Raw genomic sequence first — 21,779 nt, 5'->3', positions numbered from 1 at the left:
GCTAGAAGTGGGGAAGCCAGAGGTTTTTCATCTGCCCTTTCCTGTGTTGCAGGTGGTGGCCAGCTGAGATTTGCCATCCTAGGACAATTCCTGTCAACATCCAGAAAATGAAACATGACATCGGTGAGTTCCCTGTGCTGTTCTTCGGCTCCAAGGACTACCTGTGGACCCACCAGGCTCGTGTGTTCCCTTACATGGAAGGTGATGTCAGCAGCAAAGACAAGATGGGGAAGGGCGTGGATGGCATATACAAGAAAGGTAACTTGTACATGGTCTTTCCCTCTTTATTCCTGTTTGGAAAAGTGTCGTTCTTGTAGCCAAGAAAAATGTCTTCTTACAACTGAAGTGAAATGAGCTGCTGCTTGTGTATCATCCAGCATGCTCAGAGTGTTTGAATCCCACAGAGGGAGAAGGGTGTGCAGATCACAAATGCTTCTCCAGCTCTGACATACCCTCTCAAAATCCAAGTGAGCTGCTGCCATGTCAGCTTCCCTCTGTGTAACACAGTCATTATCTTGATATAAAAGTGCACTTGAGAGTTGTGAATGCGGCTGCCTGGCATCTCTGCCCAAGAGGGCAGGCAAAGATAGCCAACAGATGGGATGCTTCATCACCCATGGGCAGGCCCCTGACTGTAATTTCTGCACTTCCCTGCTGCACTGGCCTTTTTTTTCACCCTCCTCTGTTGAACCTTGGGAGCACTGGGTGGACACTGGCTGCCCAGCTCTGTTTGAGCAAGAGGGAGTTCCTCATAACACAGCCTGTTTTCTCACTTAGCTCTTCAGGAGGCTGCTGTGAGATTTGAAGAGTTGAAGGCACAGAAAGAACTGAGACAACTTCAGGAAGATAAAAAGAATGACAAGAAACCTCCTCCCTACAAACACATCAAGGTGAGGGGAGGTGGTGGGGGGCAGGTGTGGAAGACAAGTCTTGAGCTGTCGGTGCAGGTGATTTACAGGTATACAGAAACATTTCTGATGTTTGGGTGTCTGGCTGTTCTTGAAGGCTTCTTTGATCCTCTTTCCATCCTCAGCAAGCTGGGCAGCAGTAACAGAGGTGCTCTGATTTTCTGGAACAGATCTGGTCATGTCTGTGCTGTCCATGTCAGTTGTGTGGTCTGAAGGAAGTGTCTCTCTACCTTGAGAACTCAGGGGAGAGGGCTGGTAATGCTCAGTATGGTCAAATGCTCCGTGCTGCTGGTGGCAAGATGGGCAAACCAGGTGGTGCAGGACAGGAGGTGGTCAGGGTGCAGTGCAGCAAGGCTGTGTGGAGGTAACCCACAGTATCTTGTATCACCTCTGCTATTGTTTTGTATCTCTGTATCAGTTGGTGGCTGAACAGAAATACTGAAGCAGGTGTACAGGCTGCAATAGCAGCCCTCTTCCTCAGTTTTGGGGAACTATTCATGTTAAGGGCTGTTAGTTATTATTATTATTACTGAGTTAGAATTGGAGCAGCACTGGAAGTCCTACAGGATGGAAGTGACTTGAGAGGAGCACTGGGGCCAAGCATGTGCCTGTGTCTGGGAAGTGGATCCCAACTGACCAGAAACCCATTGATTCAGGGACTGTGTTCTTTTTTTATTGCTTCTGTCTGCTCCTTCCCTTTTTTACATGGCAAAATATGAAAGCTTAACTGATTTCTGGCACTTTTTGTATCTAGCTAGGATTTCCAGGCAGGCAGGTATATCCTGCATGAGTTACTGTGCGGTGTAAAGAGCACAACTGAATGGTGTAGCAGCAGTATGGGCCAGGCAGCTTCAGTGGAGGAAGTAGTTTCTCATTATAGCTATTTTTAGGCCTCTCTGGCCGCAACATGAAGGAACTTTGGAAGCAGTTTAGAGCCTTTGAAATACCCTTTTATATAAATAATGACGGTTGTGGTCATTAGTCATGGCAGCTCTTCTGAGGTCTGGGTGCAAGCTGTTTGTCTCTCTGAAAGCACAACAGTTTGCAGGAGCAGATGGTGAACTGGAGAAGGCTTCAGGGTGGAATGCTGAAGCTGGTTGTGTCTACTCCTTCTAAGGAGATCAGCACCTCAAGGTCCATCCCAAAGAACACGCAAAATACACTTGGGATCCTTCGTCATGTCAGGCTTGTGACTAGTCCAAGCACTGCCCTGTTTTGGTTTTGTTCCAGCAGTGCCTCAGAGAGTAGGGCAGGTGTGCTGGGCATGTGTGGTGTGAAATGGCAGTGCCAGAGCAGTGCCAGTGGTGGACTGACCTAATCCTGGGAGTCTTGCCACTCTTAATGAGATGACGAGTCTGGGTAAGAGATGGGAACCTGAGTGACAAGGAAGGTTGGAGGTGGAACACAGTTCTGGAAGGCAGGTGGAGGAGACTGTTGAAGAGATTAATGAGGGATTTCTGCAGAGTTTGCATTTGAAGAAAGGGAGATCAGGACTGGGCCAACCTCAGTCAGGCTGTCAGTGTGGAAACTGTGGGTGGGACCTGGTAACTTACCTGGAGGCTGGAATAGTTTTGCTCAAATCCCTTCCTTTCGTGTTCTGGGAGAGGAAAGTGGGACAGTGGCTCACCAAGGGAAAGAACAGCAAGGAGCTTTTCTTCAGTGTCTCTCTCCAAAGTCCTGACTCTCTGTTGCCTGCTTTTCAGCGTTCGCTGCCTTTAACCAAACCCCAAGGACCCAGCTCATGCCACAGACACGCCAGTCGCTTCTCCACCTGGTGCTGCACTCTGCTTCCTTCTGGAGCGGTTTTTAGAGAGCTCCTTGGCTTAACTCTGAGCTCCTCTTTGGGCCTTCCAACCCCAGCCTTGTCTGGTTTGGCTTCCATTTACATCTGCAGGACAGTTGGGTAGGGAGGTAACTGTGTGGTAGGCCTTCTGTCACAGATGTGACAGCTGAGAGCACAAACCATCTTGAAGGTAACATTGAAAAAGCAGGGCAGTAAGGGAAAGCTGAGGAAAAGCACCTGACACTCAGACTGGGAAAGGTGCAGTTTGGTGCAGAAAGTGGTTTGGTGCTGATCACAGGGGTGGTGTGTGCCCAGCAAGAGCACTGGGTAGGCCACCTGAGCTGGATGTGGGCACAGCGATGATGGGAGGGGAACACCTGGCAGCCTCTCACCCTTCCAGGGTCACAAAATACACACTGCACCAGGTGATGCTAATGCGGAACCTGCATCCTCCTGAGCTCTTTCCTCTAACCTTCTGCCTCTCAAAATAGCATTCCCAGAAGTACAGCTGTGCCTGTACTTGTGTCCTTCCACCCCTCGCTGTCACTAAGTCACTGCAGCCTGTCAGCTCATAGGCAAGGGTGGAGTATAGAAGTGCCTGTCAGGGTAACCTGTAGTTCCCAAGAGCTCACGTCCTTCATGTGCATTGAAGGTGAACCGGCCAGTGGGAAAGGTGCAGATCTTCACTGCAGACCTGTCCGAGATTCCACGGTGCAACTGCAAACCCACAGACGAGAACCCCTGCGGCCTGGACTCCGAGTGCATCAACCGCATGTTGCTCTACGAGTGCCACCCCATGGTGTGTCCTGCTGGCGAGCGCTGCCAGAACCAGTGCTTCTCCAAGCGCCAGTACCCTGAGGTACAGATCTTCCGCACGCTGGCACGAGGCTGGGGCTTGCAGGCCAAAACAGACATCAGGAAGGTACGTACACTCTCTCTATGTCACTTTCTCTTGCCCGCCTCTCTGTTGATCATTGTTGGTTTGAAAGCTGAATTTGAAGGAGACTTCTTGTTGTAGAATGCCATTTAGAAAAAAAAAAGATGAATTTACTCTTTCCAGTCTTGGCAAGAGTGTTTTGGGCTCAGCTGACCAAGAAAATGGTTTGCACGTTGATGTGCCACAGGGTAAGATTGCTTGGTCAGTCTGCTTGTAAGAATGATGGGACAGTACTCAGGATTTCCAGATGGGGAACAGCGATTATTCCTCCCCCCCATTCTTGACTAGCCAGTGTTTTCCAGCATGATAATCTTGTGTCAGAAACAGGAAGCAGGGCTTGGATCTTACAAAAGGGCAGTGTCTTTGAAATGGCTGTTATTACTGATGAAACTGATTATCTCCACCTAAAACACTTGTATGTATTTTTTAAATGCAAAGAATAGTAGTTCTTTGGACACACATCTGTGCTAAACAAAGGAGGAGGAATGTTAAAGCCAAAAGAACCCCAAAGCTAATAAAGGATGAAGTGAAACAGAGAACTATTAGGATAGTAGGGGAAGAATGTCTGAAAAAGGAGTAGGGATGACATGATAAGAGGGAGGCCTTGATAGAAGAGGCAAAATGTGAGTCTGTCCTGTTGAAAACTTTGCTGCCTGCTGTGCCATAAGTTAAAGGATGCTTCTGCCACTCCATGTGTTTGTTTCACTTTCAGCAGACAGTCTGGAAACAGAAACACTCAGTTATTTAGTGGGAGGACCTATTAGCCCCACTGTAGCAGAGCTGGGGTTCTCTTTAATGGCTGGATTATGGTCTCTGCAGTACTTCACCACAGGAGAGCTCCATGGATTCACTGCAGGAGCAGGTGCCCCAGGTGCATCCTGCTGCTCCATGTGGTTGGTCCCCAAAGGGATATTGTTTCCAGTTGGAATGCAATTAGGGCAGTGCTTTGAGCTTTGCAGCAAAGTGCTGTTCTTGTGGTTAACTTCTGTGCTGTCCCTGGATGCTAATTCTTTTTTTTTTTGGCACCCAGAATAACCTGATGGTCTTAGTTTTTTATTTAATTTGAGTTATCTGAGCATGTGAAACGGATGTATGGTTCAGGGCTCTTGGTGAAGGTAATAGATCAAACTGGCTGCAAAGCACAGAGAGGGATTTTTAGGAAGGAAACAGGAGCTAAATTCTAACACAAAGGTGGACGTCCCTCCATCCTGCAGATAATTTATCTTGTCTTATCAGGTTGTTGTTTTCTGTCTGGCAGGGTGAATTTGTTAATGAGTATGTTGGGGAGCTAATTGATGAAGAGGAGTGCCGAGCCCGAATCCGCTATGCTCAGGAGCATGACATTACCAATTTCTACATGTTGACACTGGATAAGGTATGTGGAAGGAATCTCTTGGCCAGGGTCCTAGGCAGAAGTAAAAAGATGGGAAGGAGGGCATGATAACTCCATCTAGTAAAAAGGTGCTAAGCATTGCTGATGAGCTGGTCTGCATTTCCTCTGAAATGACTAAATGAATTAACATGTCGTAGAGGAGCTTCAGGATGGGTATTAGGATTAGGAGGAAAGTCTGAGCAGACATCATTGGAGTTTGCTCAGAAGAGGTGAGGACAGTTGGCTGAGGACCATAGATCCTGCTTCAGCATAACAGGGTGAATTTGGGAACATTGGGATCCTTCCCAGCAGCTGAACCTTGGAGAGCCCAGAATGGGGCTGGTGTGTGCCAGAAGAGGCATCAGCCCTCAGACATGTAAGTTACAGGCACAACAAGACCTTCATTGAAGTTCAGATCTCAGGTCCTGCTGTTCTCAATAGTGATGGATTTCCTTACACCCACAGGCTCCCCAGTGCAGGCCAGGTTGTTGCTATGAGCTCCTGATTTTCAGAGGTTTAAGTGGTTTTGTCATCTGCTTTCCACACTTTGTCACTCAGCCGTGGAAAGATGAGAAGGAAACCATGAAAGCAGACATGGGGTGGAAGCTGTTGAGTGTGGGACAGGATAACAGTGACTGCTTTATATCTTTCCTCTCATCCTGCTGCAAGTTCACACTGACCATATCTTGTTCTCCTCGTCTGGCTGATGGGGCAGACCCAAGTGTTAATATCTCCCTCATTACTACAAAAGCAAATCTCAGTTGCAGCTTCCTTCTCCTCTCCAGCTCAGTAACAAGCTGTGCACAAGTGTACCTCACCTTACACACTCTTCCTGTTTTCCTTCTATACACTGACATGCAAGAAATAGGAACTGCAATTTTGCTTTTAAGCAGAAGTTGGGGCCTGGAGCCACAAGCACTTCCTTGGAAGTGTGCTGGGGTGGTGTTTACCCAGTACTGATGCCACAGGGAGAACTTGTTTCCCAGAAAGCAGCAGTGGCACTGTCCTGGCTGTTCAGGAGCCGTGTGTCTTTGAAGAGGAAGATGATGTGCAGGAGGCTGTATTGCCAGAGGCATCAGAGCTGGTTGATTACAGTTGTTGACAGTTGATTGAAATGTGGTTTTCTGGGGTTTTTTTGCAATTCCAGGATCGAATCATTGATGCTGGGCCAAAGGGCAACTATGCTCGGTTCATGAACCATTGCTGCCAGCCCAACTGTGAGACTCAGAAATGGTGTGTGAATGGCGACACTCGGGTCGGGCTCTTCGCACTTGTAAATATCAAAGCTGGTAAGGAACACACTGTCAATGCCTGCAGTAGCCTCTGGGGGTTCTGTAAGGAAAAGGGAGGGTTTGTAGCTCCCTGGGAAGGGCTTTAATTTTTGTTTTCATACAGGCGTTCATGAGACTTAATTAGCAGCACAAAACACAGCTGTGGTATCAGTGAAGGTTGATACAGGGCCCCTCTACAGGGTCGATGTCCTTTTTAGTTGTAAAATGTGGTGTGAGTGAGGGCTTGCACTGAATTTTTACTCCACACAGATCTGTGGGTATCTATGGTGTCCTTGTGTAGAAGTGGCAGTCATTTGTGACATGATATTTAAAAAGTGCTTTTACTTCAGCAGTAAAATGTTCCACCCTGTAATTCATTAACAACTTGCTTGGTTTCGATCTGCTTTTGTGCCAGGGACTGAGCTGACTTTCAACTACAATCTGGAGTGTTTGGGAAATGGGAAGACCGTTTGTAAATGTGGTGCCCCAAACTGCAGTGGCTTCCTAGGAGTAAGGCCAAAGGTATGATGCATCCTTTAAGCTTCTGTTCTTCCAAATCACCTCTTTGCATAGATGTGTATCATTCATTGGTTGCAGAGGTTTCAGGTTGAAGAGATCATCTTTTCAGTGTGGCCATGGGAACAGTGCTTGAAATGAGTTAAATGTTCGAGTTTCCATTCTGAGAGAACAAGTCTTCAGTTATCAGAGTTGCTATAAATAATGACAGGAAGTTTTCTTTTACACTGAAAGAATCTTTTAAAAGAAAGATTTTTCTTTTTTTCACTTTTAAAAAAAATTTTCTATTTCTTATCATGACAATTTCCATAGCACTAGAGGAGCAAAGGACAGGCATGGGAAAGACTTCATCAGATAACCAAGAAAACACAGCTTAGGCCATTTCCCAAAGTAAAGGCTTGAGTAAATTGTGAGCATGCATAGAAGGCCAGCAAACACATTCCTTCAGACTGAAATTGCTTTAGAGCCAGAAGGCTGCTATCTCACCATCTAGTCTGCAGTAAAGTTCTTGGTTTTATTCTGCTTTTAATGAAGTGACCAATTTTTTCACATCAGACAGACACAAGATATTTGCCATATCTGCAGGAGAAAAACCACCAGCTTTTAGAACTCACTGACTTTTTGAGGGCTTCGATTTGTAACTGTAATGTTGCAGTAACAGGAATTGATTTCAATTACCTCCTTGTGTGAGCTGCTTCTCGCTGGGAAAAGGAAATAACAGGAGCAGTTGGCCGAGTTCCCAGCTGTCACCCGCTAAATCTATGTCTCAGCTGTTGGTCTGTTACAAGTGCTTCACCAAATCAGTCTGTAATCCCTCTGCTCTGGCATGTGGATCCTGCCGTGTCCACAGTTAAGGGTTAAAAATCTCCAGCAGCACAGTTGTTCAGCCCCATCAGTATATAGGGAAGGCTTTATGAATTCTCCAGAGATTAGTTCTGCAGAAAAATTAACTTACAAAAATAAAAAATTGATGTCTTCAGAAGTTGATAGATGAGGTGAATTGCACATCTGATGTATTTAGTTCTTTTTCGGGTTTCGGTTTGAAGTTCAATTGATTTTGTGCTGCCCCTATGTTACACATGGCTTGACTGTCATTTTTGCCTTGAAATTGCAGGTTGCACGATGGAAATCAGAGAAAGGTGCCCTTTAGTTGGCATTCATGTTCCATTGTGATATCTGAGGCAACTCATTCCATCTTGATGAGATGGGCTAAGAAACAATACCCAGAAAACAGTACCTTGGGGTGGTTTTTAAAAAAAATTCTTCTCACAGTAGATGCATTTTTAAGCTTCCTGAAGATACAGCAAGACAAAACTGATTATACTCAAGTTCACTCTTAAAAGTGCCTTCTAACTGGGAGTGTTGAAGAATGTTTGGGAGTCTATTGTACTGCAGGGAGCAAGTGGGAATTGCTTAGTCCAGCTGTTAGACCTCTCTTAGACATTCAAATTAGCTGTGAAGGGATTTTCTTGTTCTCTTTGTAATTAGATGGCCGAGGAACTAGGCACCGAGAATCGGTGGCATAGTTTAGGTGGAGGCATTTCAGTGCCTGCATTTTCAGTGATAAGAAAGGCCTGGCTTGTCCCCATTGTCAGGGGGAGTGTTGGTATGAAAGCAGAAAAATCCACATGTGAAGGGGACTGAAACAATCAAGAGATGTAACTCCTTGGTGACAGGAAAGCTCGATAGCCCCCTGCAGAGTTCTGAAATTGTACGTTTGGACACCAAGGTTTTTAAATGTTTTGGTGATGAAAACATTATGCACGATATTTATGCAGAATAAAGAATGTAAAAATTGCTTCATAGGCATTGTCTCAGCACACACAGATGTCCAGCATGGAGAGCACATATTTGAACACAAAAGAGATGTAGAAAATGGCATAGAATTTAGTTCATGTCTCCTTAGATAAACTAATCTGATAGTGCTTTGATAAGGTCAGGACTGGGGGCAAGAAGCATCAGCTTTGTGGAGTTGAGTGTTTGGCACAGTGGGAGGCTCAGCCTGGTTTGGAGGGGGAAGTTGGAAGAGCAGGGTTGGAGGAAGCCTTAGGCCAGAGGAGAGAGCACTGAAACCATTTAGTTGCTGGTCCTGGCTCCAGCTGCAGTTATTTCACTACACAGATAATTTAATTGTAGTGATGACACAGAGGTCAGTTGTCATTGGTGTGGGAGAGTGAGAGGATGGGGCAGTTGCAAGGCAATAACTGAGTATAGGGGGAATGGAGATTGGATATTCCACAGCACACACTTGGAGGGTAACAGCAGAAACAAATGCACCATGAGAAGGTCATGGCTGGGCAGTCGTGGTGGAGAAAGAGCCACTGTGCAGCTCAGCTGCCACAGGACTGAGCTGTGGTGTGACACAGCTGTGGAAAAGGCAAATGGGGGCAGTGCTTTGGGGGGATTTCCTGTTCTTTTGGCAAAGTGTTGATGTCATTGTACGCGGCCTGTGAGGTGTTATCTGAGGTAGCATGTGTAATTCTGTAACTTTCGTTTGGGATAAATATACTCCATAAGGGCAGAGAAAAGCCCCTGGGAAAACTGAGTGTGCAGCCTGTGAAAGTTTCAGTTTGCAAGCAGGAGAGTGTGTCCCAGGGGTTACTTCAGGGAGACAGAAAAACTTCAAAGTTTGGACTTGATGATCTTGGACGTCTTTTCCAACCATAAAGATTTTGTGATTCTGGTGCAGAAGAGCAGCATTGACACAAGAACGAATAGGTCTAAACTGATGACAGATAAATTCAGACTGAAAATGGAGAGAGAAGTGATGAATGTGAAAAAGTGCAGGAAGGCCCTGGGTAGACTCCTTATGAGTTATGTGTGCCAGGAGACCTGACTGCTTTGACCTGAAGAGTCTGTGAGAAGCAGCACAAACTCAGTGACCCCAGGCAGCCCCAGCTCCTCATTCTGCTGTTTCTGGTTGGATATATCCCATGTTGAGCCAAGCTTTGGTGCAGGATTTCCAGGCTCTTTCAAAATAACTGGGAGCTATTTGCTGTAGTAAATTGGTTGCCAAATACCGAGCAGCAGTGGAGATGCTGCACAGGTCTCAGGTACAGCTGGCAGTGGGATTCCTGTTGGTAGGGTTTGCAGTTCTCTCCTGCAGCATGAAAGGGAGCAGGTGAACAGGGCAGAGCCCTGCATTAACCCACATTGTCTCACCCACAGAGCCAGCCCAGCCTCACCGAGGAGAAGTCCAAGAAGCTCAAGAGGCGGCCGCAGATGAAGCGCAGGTCGCAGGCGGAGGTGATGAAGGAGCGGGAGGATGAGTGTTTCAGCTGCGGGGACGGAGGGCAGCTGGTCTCTTGTAAGAAGTCAGGCTGCCCCAAGGTGTACCACGCCGACTGCCTCAACCTGACCAAGAGACCTGCAGGTCAGTGCTCTGCACAGCTGGGCTCTGCTTAGGTCACAGTGTTGGCTCTGGGTGTCCTGGGCACTGCTCATCACCTTGTACTCTATTCACAGCATCTTAACATTTAGAGAAATCTTTCTCACTTGAGCAGACCTCGTTGCCCAAACAACCCAGCCTTGGTTTGTACCCCACTGTGACTGCAAAAAGGTGAACTAGTTGCTGAAGGGGAAGCTGGTCCTTGCCTAAGAGATGGTTCTTGTGAAGTGACCCCATTCTTGGGGCCTGGCACAGCATAATCCCAACAATAGCTGAGGTGTTGGTCATCACACTGGCTGTTTTCCCGAAGTTGAAGACAGTTGAGAGAGTTGAATGGTGAGGAGAAGCACTGCTGGAAAATAGGAGTTAGAAAAGAATCTGTTAAATGTCTGAATAGCCATTAGTTCAATACTTAAGAGAACAGTACCAAAGCATATTCTAGTTTTTTGATCTGGACTGTGTCCCACTTGCCTACACATTTTTTAAAACTGGAAAAGGAGTATTTTAACAGCATTGCAGCTGAGGCCTTGCTTACTCTAACAGAAGAGAATAATTATATTTTGTTTTTAACACAAAATTTCTTGGGAAATTGTATTATATGAAACTTATATTTATGTGATGTTGATGGTTTGCTTTATCATTCCTGAGTTTTCATCTTGATCCTTTTCTCATATTTATTTCTTCCTCTTGCAATCCTGTTTTGCACCTGTCTTTATTTAATTACACCTTGTTGGTGCAAGAGCGTCTGTCCAGTTTAAATCCTGAGCCTGTCCAACTGGATTTTTGCAGTCCCTCACAGCTTCGATGTTATCTACCTGCTTCTGTAAGAGTATTTGCTGTTCTGCTTTCAGAAATTTAAATTATTGTACAGATTAAAATATACTCCTGAAGTATGTAATTTGAAATGCCTCTTCAGTTTGCCACAAGACCATTAATAACTTTTTTGAGAATGATTTTCAGTCAGTTGTAGCAATTTTACTCTTTTTACACATAGGCAGTGATTTTCATAGCTGCTCCTCAGAGTATCATTCAGGAGATGAAAAGTTCAGCACTTTCTACTTCAAATGTTTCCTCTGCCATGGGCTTTGCTGTCAAGTAATTGGAATTTCCTGCTTGTTTGCATGTTGCTAATTGTTTGATCTTACTTCCAAGAGCTCCGGGCTGTCCCTGGAGAGGGTGCTTATTCATTAGACCTTTTATCCTGTCAAAGACCATTAGAGTGTTTGATAGGATTTGTCTTTTCCTGCAACAAACTAGCAGGTTTTGACTTGTTTTATTTTCCATCTGTACAAATTACCTCTATAAGGATGGTCCCAGAGTCTTTCCAGTGGCCCAGTTTAGTGTTGAGTGTGGCTCTCTGGGATGCTGCTGGTGCAGGGGGAGCAGTGACAGCCTGTGCTGCAGCACCATGAGCCAGGAACAGGGGAGACCATGGGAGGTGTTAAACATCCTTACTTGGAAAAAAATGCTGAAAATTTGGAAAAGACACAGAAGAGCAGTGTGCATATTTTGAGACTGGAACAGAAGCTTTGGACTGGCTTTAAAGGAGGGGAAAAACTTGCTATGTGTTGCCTTCAACCCCAGGGGAAAAGCAGTGTGAGAGAGGGGAGTGGAGAGCTGCTGTTGCACAAGTGCAGGGAGCAATGCCCACAGCTGCTCAGTGCTGTGCTGCAGGAACCAGCCTCCCTGGAAAAGAGCTGGTTGCCACAGCCACAGCTCTGTGGGTTTGGTTCAGGCAGTCTGGGAAGTGCTCGGGCCTGGCCTGTGTCTGTGGCTGCCCTCTGGCTCAGAGCTCTGTGCCAGGGCTGCTCTGTGAGGAGCTGCTCCCCACAGCAAGGCAGAGAGCAGGGGAGACGGGGGATGTGGGGTGCTGGGAGAGCACACAGGCAGGAGGTGTTATTTGGAAAGACATCCTTGCTTGCTCAGGAACTCAGCATGTGCCTGGTTGTGTCCCTGAACTGGTGGGAAGCGTTTGGTAGAGCCAGCAACAGCCTTGGCTGAGGGAGCAGGAGGCTGAGCCGGTGAGGTCATCTACAAGGGAGAAAAGCAGCAATCTCTGAAGTGTAATGTTGTGTTTTTCCTCCTGGTGGTGTTGGTACTGATGGTCAATAGGTTCACTGTGAAGATGGAGCTGCTGGGGGAGCAGCTTTGTTTTATTATGGCCATACATGGCCAGGGGTTAAGGATGTGCCTTCGGGTTCAGAGACAATAGAAACTTACCCCTTTCGATCACTGCTCTCTCACTTCTTCTTTCTGATAAACAGGAAGGGAAGTTCTTGACCCAGAATTAAAAGATGAATCTGAGACGTTTGCTTAAAAAGTCCTTTGGGTGTTGTGTGCAGATAACCACTGCTGTTTTCTATGAAAATCAGAGCCATGGAGATGTGCAAGCTGGGAGTGTCTGCTCCTCTCTAGACACTTCTGTTAGTGTTGTGCAGGAGCCAGATGGGGTTTTGGTCTGAGCTGATCTGGCTTGTGTTTGTCACGATTATCATTGCCCTTGCTGCTTCTGAGAATGCAGGTTTGTGTTAACTGCCTGTCAAGCTAAGGCAGAAACTGAAGAGGACATGCAGAATTGTATGTGGGTATTACAGGAGTGTTCCCACTTTCCCCTGAACTCCCTTTGCAGCAGGCCTTTGTCTCTTGCCCTTGTACTACTCCTAAGGTGTGTCTTTTCTCCCGTATCTGTACTGCAGGAAAGTGGGAGTGCCCGTGGCATCAGTGTGACATGTGTGGTAAGGAAGCAGCTTCATTCTGTGAGATGTGCCCCAGATCCTTCTGCAAGCAGCACAGGGAAGGAATGCTCTTCATCTCCAAGCTGGATGGACGATTATGCTGTACAGAGCACGATCCTTGTGGGCCTCACCCTCTAGAGCCAGGAGAAATTCGTGAGTATGCGCCTCCCATAGAAGGCCTGACTAATGGCGAGGACACCCAGCCACCAGAGCAGCTGCCTGCAGACACAGAGGCAGACACAGACCTGAGTGTTCAGCCCCTGGACAGCCTACCTCAGTCTGTGGCCCTCAGACTGCAGTCACCAGAAAAGCCCCCTGCTACCCTAGCGCTGAGGCTGCCTTCTTCAGACAAGCCCCCCACCACCCTTGCCCTAAGGCTGCAGCCATCAAACAAGCCCCCCACCACCCTGGCCCTCAGACTGCCTTCACCAGACAAACCACCTGCTACCCTGGCTCTGAGACTGCCACCATCAAATAAACCCCCTGCCACCTTGTCACTGAGGCTGAAGCCATCCAATAAACCCTCCACCACCCTCTCGCTCCGGCTTCAGCCTTCGGACAAACCTCCCACCACCCTGTCACTCCGCCTGCAGCCGTCAGACAAGCCCCAGGCTGCCCTGTCCCTGAGGCTGCAGTCAGAGAAGCAGCCCATCATTGTAGCGCTGCGGCCTCAGCAGCCCGACAAACCTCCCAGCAACGCGGTGCTCTGGCCACTGGACGAGTCCTCCAGTGACGCCTCGCAGCCTCAGCTGCCGAGCAAATCTCCTCCGGGAACGCCGCGGTCCCCCTTGGATGAGTCGCTTGTTACTGCTGGTGACCTGCAGCTCCAGCTGTCCGATGAGACTCCTGATGCCCCCGAGGTTTTGGAGTTATCAGATAAGTCCCTCATTGACAGCAGGACCCAGCAGCCCGAGCTGCTGGACGAGTTCCCTGCGAAATGCCTCCATCCTCCACTGTCCGACAGACTCCTTGCCACGGTGGGGACGCTGCAGTCCCAGCCAGAGGATGAGCCTCCTGATGCCGATCAGCTCCAGCCACTGGACGACTCCTCTGCCCAGAGTCCGCAGCCACAGGCCGTGGAAGAGGCTTCCAGCTCTGTGGTGCCGCACATCCCAGCGTTGGAGATGGCTTCCAGTCCTGAGGTGCTGTGGTCTATTCCCATTGAAAAAGTCCCTGACTCCCCAGTCTCACGGATCCTGCCCTCAGAGAAGGCTCCTGGATCAGCAGTACCACGATCCCTGCCTCTAGAAAAGACTTCCTTCTCTGGGGCAGTGCGAGTCCCAGACACAGAGAAGTCTCCCAGCTCTGGGTCACCCCGTCCCCTGCCTCCAGAGAAGGCTGCTGGTTTGGGTATGCCACGGATCCTGCCCACAGAGAGGTCTCCCAGTTTAGGGTCGCCGTGGCCTCTGTCTCCAGAGAAGGCCCCTGGCTCTCAATCACCGCACATCCTGCCCATGGAGAAGGCTCTCGGCTCGGGGGCCCTGCGGATCCCGCTCACACAGAAGTCTCTCTCCCCCGGGGTGCTGCGATCCCTGCCTCCGGAGAAGGCTGCTGACTCCGGCGCCCTGCGGGTTCTGCCTTTGGAAAAGGCTCTCAGCTCTGGGGTGTCTCGGCCTCAGCTCTTGGAGAGGCCTCTTGCTCTTACAGCCCCATGGCCTCAGGCGTCGGATAAGCTGGCTGCTGCTGTGGCTCCTCGGCCTCAAGCCTTGGACAAGCCTCTGGCTGCATCAGCTCCAAGGCTGTTGCTGTCGGAGAAGGCTCTGCGTCCCGTCGACCAGAACGCTCAGCCAAAGGAGAGAGGAGCCCCAGCCGTGGAGCTGAGTCCCCAGCAGAAAGAGCGGACCATGTTAGCTGGGGAGCAAATCTCTTGGTCTGCTGGGAAGGTGGTGACGCACGTCGGACAAGTACCTTGGCCTACGGAGAAACTACAGACGCACGAGCAAAGCCACTGGGCCACCGTGAAAGCCCTGACGCCTGCAGAGCAGCCTTCCCGGACAGCAGAGAAACTACCAGAGCCAACCCTTCAGCCCAGCTGGGAAGTGGCCTCAGCCCCCACGGAGCAGACCCCATGGACATCAGAGAGATTGCGTGCATTCGAGCAGACCCCTCGGCCAGCCAGGGAAGCGCCGGTGCCCCCGGAGCAGATGCAGTGGCTTGTCACGAACATTCAGACAATTGATCAGATTTCTTGGCTGAGTGGAAAAGCACAGACTCCTCGGGGGCAGGACCCTTTGCCTGAACAAAACACAGCGCTAGCCTGTAACCAGGATTCTGTCTGTCGTGAGTTGGCTGACTCAGAGCCAAAGTGAGGTTGGTGAATATGGGAGGCAGGTTTCAGTCGTTTAATGTTTAGGGAGGGGGAATCTTTGTTTTGTTTTTTTTATTCACTTCCCTGAGCCCAGCCCCTAACCCATGCACATCCCATCCATATTCTCTTGTGACATGAGCAAGGACATTCTCTTAAATCTGAGTCTGGCCCAGCCAAAGGGAGAGAGCATCCGTGACCTTTTCCTCTTCCTTTTACCAATGGTGAAGCTGAAATAAAGAGTCCACTCTGGGTAAAAATCTCCAATTCCATTGATATGGTCACATCACTGATCCAGCGTGTTCAAGCTCCAGGTTTGATTCATAGGTGGGTTTGCAGGTACAGCCAGCAGCCTTGCTCTTGTTACTGCATTTAAAGAAAGTGGATCAGTCAGGCTGCCCTGGCACTGGAGATGTTTCAGGGATCACGTGGTGAGCAGTCGTGTGTGTGTGTGTCCTTGCCACACTCTAGAAGCAGGGAAGGGATTTTATGTCACCTGCCCAGGTCTCTGTCCCTGCAGGGCGTTGCTTTGCGAGGTTTGTCTGCGTGTTCGCTGGGACATGCTGTGTGTGTGGTTTGCTGAAGGACAGGGATTGTCTCCACTGAGATGGGAGAGGAGCTCCTGCACTCACTCAGTGCAGTTTTCTCCAGCAATAGGCAGTATCCATTCAGGCTCCTTTTTTACAGAGCTGCGACTGGCCAGGCCCAGGAAGCCAGGGAAAAGAGACCTTAGAAGTTGTCTGGCAGTTTTTTCATTCTTGTGTCTTAGTCCTTTAGCACAGGACACGTGGAATGTTTCCCTGCACTTGACAACGTAGTGATCCATAAAGCAGCAATAGTGGAGCAGAGCAGAGTGGGTTCCTGGAGGTGCTGAGCACTGCCCTGCCAGGGGGACAGTGCTCCCTTTCAAATTTCCATCCAGTCTCTTCTAGACCTCTGTTCTCAGCATGAGCCAGCGGACTGAGCAGTCCTTTCTCCCTTTGCCTCAGAGGTGTTCAGAACGTGTTCCCATCACACCTGGTATTGCCAGCATCAAGCAGAGCCTGTCCTGCTCGCTGCACAGCACAGAGGCAAGGGTGCCATAGCTGGATCAGGACCCATCTCAACGCCTTCCCCTTGCGTAGCTTCTGGCTTAACTCTTCTACAACCAAAGGAGACTTGAATTAACTGGACTGTGTTGGTGTGCATGTGTGTGTGCGCGTGTGCGTCCATCCAACTGAATTGTAGTTCTCACACTGGAACACGGTGGGCTCCAGCAGCTGGCTGGCTTTCTTTTTTCCTCTTCTCTCTTCCACAGTGAAGGCAATGTTTAGTACCTGGTGGTCATCAGGCTGGTGTCCAGACGAAGCCTGCTGAAAGCCGTTCACTCAAGCGTTGAGGCAGAAGTTGGCTTGGCTGTGGTGCTCGTGGGGCAGGCAGTAGAGTCCCAGGGACCTGCAGCATCTTGTGACCACCGGCACCCTTGCAGGCAGGAGGAGGGACAGACCTCCTCAGGTGCCACTGCCTGGCCTGGATAGGGTTGGTGTTCTGCCGAGGAAACGCTGCTGATCAGCTTTTTCCCACTCTCACAACACATTACCTCTGTGGTTTGCCTGAGCTCCACCGATCTGGGGCCGCAGCCTCGGATCTCCACGCCACCGCCAGACCCTTGCACAGCTCCAGTGTGTGTATCCTTCTCCTTCTTCTTCTTCTTCTTCTTCCAGGCAGATCTGCAGGCCCCTCCCTCCCCAGGAAGGGAGAGTTCAGCCCTGTGCTGACCCCCTTCCTCTGACAGGGGAGCAGGTCCTTGTTCCCACCTGGCTTGCAAGTGCCTGCTGCTCCCAGAGCAGACAGTCATGAGCTTTGCAGTTTTCTATGAAGGGAGGCAGACAGCTGTACCAAGACAAATCCTGATCCGTTCTCCTTTCCTGATGTGTGCACCCCAAGACAACGTCCTGCTGTAAAGGCCAGGTGTGCTGGGCACAGGGGGACATTACCAGTGCTATGGTGCGTCTCTGCTCTAGTCCGAATCATTTCAGATCCTTTGTAGAATAGCTCACAACTGGGAAAAGCTTTATGGCTTATGGAAACTTACTTGTTTAATGTTGTTTTTTTTTTCCGGGAAGACTGGCAGGTCAGTTCCTGCTTGCTGCTGAAACTAGGGAAATGCAAGCAGCTTGCTTTTCTGCGTGACTCCTCCACAAAGGGAATCAGGACAACTCAGATCCATTGAGAGAGAAGATTACCTTAAGGGCATTCATTAACGTTTTTAAACAAAAAGAAAAAAAAAGAAAAAAAAAAAAAGATTATGACGTTCAGTATATTAAGTATTTATCATGTGTGAGAAGGAAAATAAATCTTGAATTTACATTTATAAGGCTTCCCATGAGCTGGACTTAGTCATGTAGATTGTGTAAGTAGGGTTTCCTCAGTGCCAGCACCCAGCCAGCTCCCAGTGTAACCAGAGAGGTCTCTGCACTGCTCTGTCCACCTCCGCTTCGCATTGTCACGTGTTAACTAGTTACTTGTTTCATGAAAAAATAAACTGTGAATATTTTTGGTGCAGGCTTTTTTAAATCTGTAAAATGGAGAAGTTCTCAGTGAATTCTCACAAGAGCAGGTTTGAAAAAAATCACTTCTATAAATTGCAGGCTCTCGTAGCAGGGTGAGGCTCATGGCAGCAGCCGCCTTTCATGCAGCAGGTGCTTACCCAAAAGCTTGTTTGGAACAGTGAACGTGGATTAAACCGTTGCATGGCATTTCCCGCAGCCTTCTTCATTGCAGCTGCTGTTCCTTGTCTCTCTTCTTGTCTCCCTTTTCCACAAGGATCCAGGTTTCTGGCTTGCTACCTTGCAGCTGCTGTCGGGAAGTTGAATTCAGCGTAGCTAGGAGGCTGCTTGGCAAAGCTGGTGTTGAGGAACATCATTGAAGGAGGAAGCCAGGAAGCTGCTCTTCCCTCTTTGCCCTCGCTGAGGCCCTGGGCGATGCTCTGTCAGATCGGGGGGCTTTTCAGAGAGAGTAGTGGTGCTTTTGGGAGTGTCTGGGCTGTGCTGGGTCACGTAGACAACACCTGACCAGGCATAGAGAGAGGTCCCAGCAGCCCTGCCTCGTCCAGGCTGCCCTCATCAGGGAGCATGAGCTGGGGAACAGCTTCAGGCAGCAAAACCCTTGTGAAGGAAGTGTGGGCATCTTCTGTACTCAAGGTGACTCACTGTGGTGGCAGCTGGCAGCACTGCCTTGGAGGAGGAGAGGGACATGTCTCTGTTGAAGCAGTTGGGTTTGTTTGCTGTTGTTCATTGCTGCCTTCAGAGTTCAGCCAGTTTGAATCACGGGGGATTTTAAAAGTAGAGGGTAGAGGCAAAGTAACCCGTACCCCTGGCAGACTCTGGGAGAGGCACTGCTGCAGCCTCGTGCTGGGCTCAGACCTTTGCTGCAGCTCCATGCCAAGGCTGTGGTGCTCTTTTGCTGTGTTGGAAGGATCCAGTCACCTGGTCACTTAATCCTGGGTCTGCCGTAATTGCACCCAAGGTGGGTGAGAGGTGACTCCTGTGTTGATTCAGTGGTGTGGAGCGCTGTAGAAGCAAAATCAAGGGTGTAATTATCTCTGTCCCTTCCCTGGTGTCCCACGATGGCTCACAGGAATTTTCCAGACTCATTCCTGGTAGGAACGGCTCCCTCTTCCCATTTCTGAAGGGGATGAAGGCTCTGCTCCTATACAAACACTTTACTGGTCAGCATCCCTGCTGCCCCTGCTCAGAGCAGTGGGCTGGGGTGGTCAGCAGCTGTGGCCTCCACCCCACAGCAGGACCCACTTCAGTGTTGGATTTCCACTGTGGGCAGGAGAGTCTCAGGTGACCTTTGGTGATGGAGGAGCTCGATAAGGGATAACAGCATGGTCAGGGCCTTGTGCCCCATAGGGAGGAGGGTTGCAGAGGAGGAGCCACCACAGGGCCTGTGGGATGTGTGGGCAGGAGGGGAGCAGGCACAGGCCCCTGTCCTGCGAGGCTTGTCCCATCTCCCTCGGTGCCCACTGTCAGCCAGGGCTCTGGTGAATCTAGCAGGAGAGTTATCACTGTAAGGAATAATCACCTCACCTCCTGCACGTCTCCAGATGCAAATTAGCTCATGGTAGCTTGCTTTATTGCTGTTCTCCAGTTAAACTTTTCCTATTTAACAAAAAAATCCCACAAGAACCAGAGTCACTTCAATGCACAAAGCATCTGGGTGGTACTGTGGGAGCACGTGTTAATTCAGGGTTAAACCCCTGCAGGCAGAGGCTCTGAAGGTGTGGCTGGTGTTGAAATTTGGGAGATAAGAGAGATGGTTGAATGTAAAGGACATTAAAGAACTAAGGTGAGACAGTGCATTTGCTAGAAAAGCTTCAGCTTAGTTTCACAGAAAAAAAAAACAGGAAAGAGAAAGAAAAAGCGGCCCTAACCTTGATGCTCTCGGCAGTGTTTTAGCCCTGAGCACGCTGTGGATGTGCCCCACTCCTATCTGGACACCACAGCCAGTGTTGTGACAGGGCAGGGGGAGTTTGAGAAACCTCAGACCTTCAACACCTTCTGTTTATTTTTAATTTCAGCCTTAACTTCTGATTTTGCTTGATGTTTGGAATAACCATAATTGTAACCTGCTTGTAATGTGCTTTGCCCTAAATTACTGATGAGGCTTTCCGCCTTTGCTAGCCAGCGAGTGTTAAAGCAAAGTGGCAAATCGTGCAGCTATCCTGAAAGTATGGGGGGAATGCTGCGTTCGATCTCCCAGGCTTTGCCCGTGCTAATTACCCGCCCTCCTGTGATAGTGATAACGCTGGTGGCAGCATTTGCAGCCGAGGCTGCTCCTCTTGCAGCAGCACGGCTGGGCTGATGGGTGCTTGGGGCTCCCAGGGCCTGGGACACGGGATACTGGAGCTTGGGGACTGCTCTGCCACATGCCTGGCTTCAGCAGGAGTCTCACCTGTGGGGGGACAGTGCCCTTGCTTAGCAGGAGATGGGAGAGTGCAAGATTCCTGCTCCAGGTCCTACAAAAGTGATGTAAGCAAAGTTTGGTGCCAGGGGGACAGGACAGGTTGTGTGAGCTCGGGCTGGAGGAGCAGCAGTGACAGTCAGTCCCTACAGCACTGAATCTACCTCCTAGAGAAATCTGAGAAATGGGTGTTGCTATGGCCTATTTCAAGGTAAAGTTTTAATCAAGTTTGCCCTTGGCAAAGCCCTTGGGCTATTGTGGTGCTATTGTAAACCGTCGGCAGCTTAGCACAGTAGGGCTGGACTCACGGCTCCTGGCCCGAGGGCTGGGGCTTCTTGGCCAGCTGATCCCATCCCCCTGGAGCTGGGGCCGGGCTTCAGCACGTGCGACTGAAACAGAACAAGGAGTGACTCTGTTCCTTCAGTTTATGATGGTTTTGAGACTCAAACCAGTGTGCCACTGAGCCCCATGGGGGAGCCCGTGGAGCCACGTGAAGCAAGCAGGCATCCACTACTGCATGTTCTTCGTGTCCGTTTGGTACTGAGCTGGTTTCAGTTTTTGTTTCTTTTTCTGATGTTTCCGAGTTGTTGACTTCAAGGAACTGGGTTTTGTGTATTTTTTTAGACACTGGGAACTTGTTAAAAGGAAAAGCAGCAAGCACTGGGAGGCTCAAGGTGGAGCATGGCTGGAGCTGAGGGTGGCCCCGGCCGGCGTGGGTGGGAGGTGAGATGTGTTGGCAGCAGCGGGAGCAGGCAGGGAGTGGCCCTCCCTGCGAGGGGCCATGGGAGCCTTTCAGCAGTGGCGCTCCCAGCCCTGCATATCCGTGGTGCCGAGCTCACTGCCCCACCAGCCTGCTCGCCCCCCGAGACACTGAACGTGTTGGACGCCATGCCTCATTTTAATGTCCCCTGCCACCCTCCAGCGCTGTGTGCTCTCAGCTGGGATCCTGGCTGCCAGCTAGCCGAGGGCCCTGGGGAGGGTGGCTGCCCACTGCCCCTTCCTCACTGCCCAGGGACATGGGGAGCCACTCGTGGCAGCAGCCTAAGTTGTGCTGGAGCCATGAGCTGGAGGTTTGCTCGTGGGGGGAACCTTGGTGTGGGCAGCCCCACGCTGCCTTCCTTCCCCTCTGAGGTCTGCTGCCCACAGGGTGGTGGCGAATGGAGGTCCCCCACAGGGTCCTGTTCTGCAGGCTCAGCCAGAGGGAAACACATCAGGAGTCGAGGATCCCAGCCAAGGCAGGGGCCAGCCGGAGCACTGCGGGGGGGACACGGGGGTGCTCAGCCCTGGCCAGGACTCGTCTGTCAGTTGTAAGCAGGAATGCCGGAGCAGGTGAGAGAAAACTACATATTTCCAGCATGTATATTATTTTTAGAAGAGGGAGAGGGGAGAGTCTTGGACCATTGATTACTTTCATTTTGCTCCCCTTAGACTGTTGGCTGTGTATGTGAAACTTATAATGAAAAGAGGGTTGCCCTGCCCAGGTGCTCCCAGAACATGTACTGTAATTCTTTGTATATAGAAGAAAAATTACTGTAAAGTAAAGTTTAACTTTACTCTCGATGTCCTCTTGTGGTTTGTCTTGCTGAGTGGGGGGAGGCAGAGAAGGGAGAGCCCCGG

At 49.7% G+C, this 21,779-nt stretch overlaps 1 protein-coding gene across 2 annotated transcripts in view; it reads left to right on the top strand.

The window, feature by feature from the left end:
• Positions 1 to 21,722, top strand: part of NSD1 (nuclear receptor binding SET domain protein 1) — a 61,227-nt gene extending 39,505 nt beyond the window's left edge. For both annotated transcript variants that reach the window (XM_032125112.1, XM_032125111.1), the window contains exons 16-23: positions 53 to 258; positions 778 to 890; positions 3,344 to 3,613; positions 4,887 to 5,003; positions 6,148 to 6,289; positions 6,687 to 6,793; positions 9,956 to 10,160; positions 12,872 to 21,722. In XM_032125112.1, coding sequence (XP_031981003.1) covers positions 53 to 258; positions 778 to 890; positions 3,344 to 3,613; positions 4,887 to 5,003; positions 6,148 to 6,289; positions 6,687 to 6,793; positions 9,956 to 10,160; positions 12,872 to 15,219 — 3,508 coding nt within the window. In that variant the 3' untranslated portion in view covers positions 15,220 to 21,722. The remainder of the gene's footprint in view (positions 1 to 52; positions 259 to 777; positions 891 to 3,343; positions 3,614 to 4,886; positions 5,004 to 6,147; positions 6,290 to 6,686; positions 6,794 to 9,955; positions 10,161 to 12,871) is intronic.
• The last annotated feature ends 57 nt before the right edge of the window (positions 21,723 to 21,779 follow it).

Source organism: Corvus moneduloides, chromosome 15, assembly GCF_009650955.1.
Source record: "Corvus moneduloides isolate bCorMon1 chromosome 15, bCorMon1.pri, whole genome shotgun sequence".
Classification (NCBI taxonomy): Eukaryota; Metazoa; Chordata; class Aves; order Passeriformes; family Corvidae; genus Corvus; species Corvus moneduloides.
This window is presented reverse-complemented; position numbering and strand designations above follow the sequence as displayed.